At 40.2% G+C, this 5,658-nt stretch overlaps 1 protein-coding gene across 6 annotated transcripts in view; it reads left to right on the forward strand.

Annotated features, from left to right (window-relative positions):
* Syx1A (Syntaxin 1A) overlaps positions 1-5,658 on the forward strand; it is a 41,434-nt gene that overhangs the window by 18,917 nt on the left and 16,859 nt on the right. For 5 of the 6 annotated variants that reach the window (XM_022811083.2, XM_022811087.2, XM_022811090.2 and 2 more), the window contains 3 exons: positions 1,154-1,336; positions 2,864-3,122; positions 4,187-4,506. In XM_022811083.2, coding sequence (XP_022666818.1) covers positions 1,154-1,336; positions 2,864-3,122; positions 4,187-4,506 — 762 coding nt within the window. Of the gene's footprint in view, positions 1-1,153; positions 1,337-2,863; positions 3,123-4,186; positions 4,507-4,832; positions 5,162-5,658 lie in introns of those variants that run through there. The other variant, XM_022811086.2, reaches the window with a different exon arrangement.

A 5,658-nucleotide genomic window follows, 5' to 3' on the forward strand; every position in this document is an offset into this window, starting at 1 on the left:
GGCGGACATACAGTAAAACACTGGGTCATTACCTATAATAGACGTAGACGGATAATAGAGTACCTATACTATACTCTAGATAGAATTCGGTGTCCTATTCTCTTGCGATCTGACTTGACCATGTAGCTGCTAACAGCACATAAAAACGGCAGTTTATTGGCAATCAACAATCGATAACGGACTGTTATATCAGTGATGGATATTGACTATGGTTTTCCATCGTTTTATAACGGCTACTATTGCGCCTACCGAACTTGCCTTGAGGCGGTATATATACTAGTCATGGCATGACATCTTTCTCGCAATCGATAGCCCAGCTGCTTCACCGATTCTTAATCTGGGTAAAGTTGGCATCGATCATCGAACTCAGGTGAGCAACGCCACCAGCGGCAAGTTAGATAGACAGCTGGCTACTACGACAGGATGGCTAATTATTTGCCTAGTCCCTAGGTGAACGGACTAAGCAACCGCCATTAGCCTCTGGAGTCGGGGGGTTACGGGGGCGAAAGCGAGCCGACGCCTCACCGGGCGAAGGAACATTGGTAACTACTGAGTGTATGAACTTCTAGTGATATGTAGCTGGCCGAATTGACGCTGCCCATTTTTTCTGAACGGTCGCGTAGCTGAAGATTAATTTTTACCGAATGAAATGGGAAGGGCGAATCAGATGGCCAACACGATCTTGGAGATGTCAATATAAATTTATTTCTGGATTTATTTTAGCGGAGCTTGTCCTCGCTGCCATACTAGATCTTTCGTTCTAGGCCACCGCCGCAGATAACTGAATTGAATAGGCGCTTAGAAAAAACTAATGGAACGTTGAGCTCTTGTTGTAGTAGCGATAACGCCATCATGACCATATGCGTGATTTCTGTCTTTGTTCGTTCTGATCCCCAGCATATACGCTAAGCTACTCTAGGCCGTGACAGCTTACCGGGTAACGTATCTGCTACTAATTTTAGGCATACGTTGTGGTCTAGGTTCGAACCCGGAGAGAGTATGTATCGTGCTAACAAAAGCCAGCCAGCCGCCGTCTGTCTATCTGACGAAGTGGTTAACGGCAATACCGGACGTAAAACTCGGAATTGTAGAGAAGGTTTCACAATGCTTCAAACGCAGTACTGAATGTGTTTGTATTTTTCTCTCTCGGCAGGCACAAGGCGACAACGACGATGTCGCCGTCAGCGTGGAGGAGCAGCGTGCTCAGGGTTTTATGGACGAATTCTTTGCCGAAGTTGAAGAAATTCGTGAGAACATCGATAAAATACAGACAAATGTCGAAGAAGTTAAGAAGAAGCACTCATCTATATTATCCGCCCCGCAAACGGACGAAAAGGTACGAGCACTGACGGCAAAGGGCAATGGAACTTAAGGGCTTTTTTGAAACGAGTAAACTTTGACCGAAATGAATTAATCGATATTATCCATTGGTTTTATTACGAATGTACGCGGTGAACAGGTAACAAATCGTTAGCATAGTGTGCTTAGATCTTGTCAGCTTGTCGTCAGTAGGTGTCTTGCAATTGCAAGGTGCAATATCAGGCACTCGTGTTAGCCTAGTATAGGTCGTGCGCATTAAGTCTCAGCAACAGACTTTTCTCCATGTATTCTAATTCTCTCAGAAGATGAACCTGACGCTTTATTCTAAGCCTAGGGAGAATCGAGTGGCTATATACTTCTAAAGCCGGAACATTCAAACAAACTTGACGGTCTTCCTTTAATTGTATAGAGCAGATCCTATAGCAATCAGGATGTTTTCAAGTTTCACCCACTGCGCCCGTGATATACTTACTTTCATGTATTTTTCGATACAAGGTGAACGTGGTAAAGGCAAAAACGAGGGCATGTATAGATAGAATTTTCGCTTTGTTCAATTGTGTAATTCCAAAGGTTGCCTGCTGGTATTTTTGTCTTGCTGCTTTACGTACTAATTGGCTAATGGATTTAAGCAAAGGCCTTTTACGTGTACTAATCATTCGGCCTGTCGAGCCGAATGATCAGTACACATAATGACCAACGATATCTCGTACGATATTGAATCAAAATATTCATTGCATTCACTTTTGTTCATAGATATTACGACAGACTTTTAGCAAAAACATCGTTTGCTTCCCCGTTTTCGTAATGCCTTATATATGTTTCCTGTAGTATCCTTGGAGCTGAGGTATGTTCAGCAAACGTGTACCTTTTAGGTTTTCCGACACTGTTTCTTTTACTATAACCTCGGAAACTGGGTATTTATTGTATCAAGTATTCGGAGCGATGTTTTTGCATGGTTTAGAAATTTTTCCGCTGCAAAATCCCATCACATCTTTCAACATTATAGTTAAGATGTGGTTGCCTGATGATTGAAATTTTTTGATATAATGTGCCGTAATAATACGATCGATTCTATGGCACGCAGACACAAAACGAAGCTATAGTTAGAAGCTAACGTTTCTCTGAATTGCTGTGGTACCTTTTTTGGTACCACCGAAAATATCGATATCGGGGGGTATGAGGTAAGCATCACATTAATAATTTCTATTGTTCCAAGTATTTCAAAAAAGATACATTGCTTAACGATATTTCATCATTAGAAACACTTTTTCTATTCTAGAAGTTTTAAGTATCTTGACGCTATCATAAGTTATTCACTTAACTTTCACATGACTTATCATGATTACGGATACCTTTCGAATAGATCCTATTATCATTAAAAACAAAGATACATACATATATATATATATATATATATATATATATATATATATATATATATATATATATATATAGGGCTTATAGGATAGCGGGATCTGATTTTGACATAGAATTTGTGCTTTTTCTTGCATTGCTGTTGTGCTTGTTCATTGGCCTATCATAGGTCAAGCAGGAACTCGATGACATGATGGCGGATATCAAGAAGACGGCGAATCGGGTTCGTCAGAAACTCAAACACATGGAGCAAAGCATCGAACAATTGGAGCAGACGCAAATGATGAGTGCAGACTTCCGTATACGAAAGACGCAACATTCCATGTTGTCGCAAAAGTTCGTTGAGGTGATGACTGACTATAATAAGACGCAAACCGACTACCGAGAACGCTGCAAGGCGAGAATACAACGACAGCTGGAAATAACAGGTGACGTACTTGACACGATCCTTTACGGATGGTCTTCGAGAGCGTTCTTCTACTGCTACAGACAACCTCATAATCTAACGCGATAATGCACCAGATTCAAATTCTATATAGTTGCACAGCCCGAATAGAGGATTCGGTGACCAGTTTCGTGTGGCAACACCAAGAGTGACGGCACACATTTTCCTTCTCATGTATATATGTAGCAGTTCTGTTTCGACGAAAACATTCGATAAAGGTTTTTTATTCTCAAGATACAAATATTGCATACCTATAATAGAAAAAGTAAGGTAATAAAGGTAAGTACATATGAGAATTCTCTTAAGTCTCCGAATGTGTAAAAGCTACTGCAAATGACTAACAGGTATTTGCCCATTACGATCTGACCCACAATTCCGTACGACTAATCTCTTCGATATAAGTCATGTATTTTTCTAACCTCATACGAACAATTTTCATGCAAGGAAGCCTAAGGCAATTTGGGCTTCTTATGTAAATAATAAATAGAGGCATTAGCTACAGTCCTCTGTCAAAGTGCCTTTTTAGGCTAAATTTGACCAACATTTCCATTACGTTTTCCGCAATTAGCAGATACGTAACTGGCGCTATTGTACATCTACAACCGTATTGCTCCTTATGTTTGTTGTCAGACGACTGGGTGCGCTGTAACTAAAAACTGGAAAATGAGACTTAGTTAGGCCGTTTCTTGAGGAAGACTTGCTATTAATTTAAAAATGGCTACATTGCGAATTTTCCTGGGGTAGTTTGTCAAACCATCTAAAAAATCAATATAATTCAAATGCAACGAAAGAGGCTTGCTTGCGTAGAATGTTTTTATATATACAATAAGCGTATAATCTGCAGGCTGGTACGACACTCGATCGGCGGCCAAGCTATAGATAATTTCATTCGATAGACGAATCATATCTCGGTAATAGATTTGAAGTTTCGACGACATGGAAACCCTTCGCTGCTTAGCAAATCCTTTTGTTTACTTCAACACTGCGACTAATATGCTTTTGTTTATTGTCGATTCAATCTCTCATGACTGCGTTCATTACGAGCAGGTCGTGTGACGACAAACGAAGAACTGGAGGAAATGTTGGAGACGGGAAACCCGGCCATATTCACACAAGGCATTATCATGGAGACACAGCAGGCCAAACAGACGTTGGCGGATATTGAGGCGCGACACGCCGATATTATGAAGCTTGAAAACTCGATCCGAGAGCTGCACGATATGTTTATGGACATGGCGATGCTGGTCGAAAGCCAGGGAGAAATGATCGATCGTATCGAGTACCATGTCGAGCACGCGCGGGATTATATTGAAACGGCCAAACAGGACACCAAAAAGGCCCTAGTCTACCAGAGCAAGGCGCGAAGGGTACGTACCATTATGCGATAATTATATATTATTATCATATATGTATATATAGATAAGCTCTACGTGAGAATGCTGGTGACCTTGCCTTTCTTAGCAAATTATATACACCATGCTCCATATCCAAAATATTCAAAGAGGCTAAACAAGTTCTCAGTGACTGTCAGGCATATACACTTTCTAAGAAGCTTGCTACGTAGTTTCCCAATGATGTTTATGTTAGCTCTTAATGACGCATGCGTTGTGCAATCAGTGTTTTTTTTTCTTCTTTGTTTTTTCGCTAGCTTCTACCCGTTTGTTGTATTTTGTTCGCCCATTTTACTTTTCAGAAGTTGATTTTCCTAGCTATTTTGGGCATTTGCTTGCTCATTCTATTCGTGATAATCCTATCGTCGATCCTGTGATGTGTCGTTATACAAGTTTCGGTGCGCGTTGAGTTTCGTCCACTCGTGCTGTTAGTGAGGTGGTATTAGAAACCACCAATGGAAAATTATCAAGACAACTCTTTTATAGGGGACCCAAGATTCCGAGACAGAAATGGCGCGAGAGACCGTGATCTACAGAATCTGCCACTTGTTGTTCTTACCCCCTAGTGACATCGCCAAATGTTGTTGATATTTTTAATTGCCTATTGTTAATAAATGTTATATTTTCATTATTTTATGACGTTGTCTTTGGCTACGACGTTTTGTCACGTAACCTGTTATTGAACAAAAGTTACACACGTTCTTTTTTCTGTGACGTGATAATACGGACGCTTGCAATATAATAAACGCAGATGAACTCTTTCCGTGCAGAGTGGAAAACAGTGCGCGGGCAACCTATTAATAAGAAACATATTTTCTAGTGCGCAAGATAAAAACACGTAGAGGTTTATAACAGTATTGCTGCCTATGTGTGTAGTAAAATCAAGATGCTAATTAATTTTAATCCTTTACGCAATATACTTTTTCAAGCATGTATGAATAACCAATAATTAGAAGAAAAAAATATAGTAACTGCATTCTCTAACATTTACAATGGTATTGTAGTTGATGCTGTTGAAGACTAACGGCGAACTTTGTGTTACGATGCTTTCATGTGATGTTTTCGCGTCGGTGTATACCTGTTTCCGCTTGTTTGTCTTCTATTCCTGCTATTGGTTGCTAATTGCAG

Source organism: Varroa destructor, unplaced genomic scaffold (assembly GCF_002443255.2).
Source record: "Varroa destructor unplaced genomic scaffold, Vdes_3.0 BEIS01000006.1, whole genome shotgun sequence".
Lineage (NCBI taxonomy): Eukaryota > Metazoa > Arthropoda > Arachnida > Mesostigmata > Varroidae > Varroa > Varroa destructor.